We start from the raw sequence: 503 nt of genomic DNA on the forward strand, positions 1-503 counted from the left end.
GCCTGTTCTGCTCCCCACTCTGTCTCTGGTGAAGCCTCTCGCGAGGCGCCTTCCCGCAGGACAGCAGGATGTGGCGGCTGCTTCTGCTGGCCGCGGGCTGGGAGCTGGCCGCAGCCGCCGCCCACAGCGGCTTTCGCAAGGGCGGCGAGGCGGCGGGGAGGAGGCAGTACCAGGTCCAGCACGGCTCCTGCAGCTACACCTTCCTGCTGCCCGAGGCGGACAACTGCCGCCCCCCGGCCGGCGCCTACGACGCCGTGCAGAGGGACGCCCCGCCCGACTACGACGGCTCGGTGCAGCGGCTGCAGGCGCTGGAGAGCATCATGGAGAACAACACGCAGTGGCTGCTGAAGGTAGGGCCCTCCCCAGCCGCCCTGCTTTGATGCCGCCGGGTGTGAAGTGGGCGGGGGGCTTTGAAGGGGCCGAGCAGACTGCTCGCCAGCCCGGGGCTGTTTGTTTAAGTGGCCCCAGCTGGGCCGGGCTGGGGACCTCTGGGGACGCCGGCG

General features: G+C 71.2%; 1 protein-coding gene across 1 annotated transcript in view; it reads left to right on the plus strand.

Moving 5' to 3' along the window:
- The first annotated feature begins 51 nt into the window (after positions 1-51).
- ANGPT2 (angiopoietin 2) overlaps positions 52-503 on the plus strand; it is a 30,906-nt gene continuing 30,454 nt past the window's right edge. The window contains exon 1 of the mRNA XM_004695644.2: positions 52-350. Within this exon, the coding sequence (XP_004695701.2) occupies positions 69-350 (282 nt within the window). The 5' untranslated portion in view covers positions 52-68. The remainder of the gene's footprint in view (positions 351-503) is intronic.

This window comes from Condylura cristata, unplaced genomic scaffold (genome assembly GCF_000260355.1).
Source record: "Condylura cristata isolate star-nosed mole 26May11 unplaced genomic scaffold, ConCri1.0 scaffold00082, whole genome shotgun sequence".
Classification (NCBI taxonomy): Eukaryota; Metazoa; Chordata; class Mammalia; order Eulipotyphla; family Talpidae; genus Condylura; species Condylura cristata.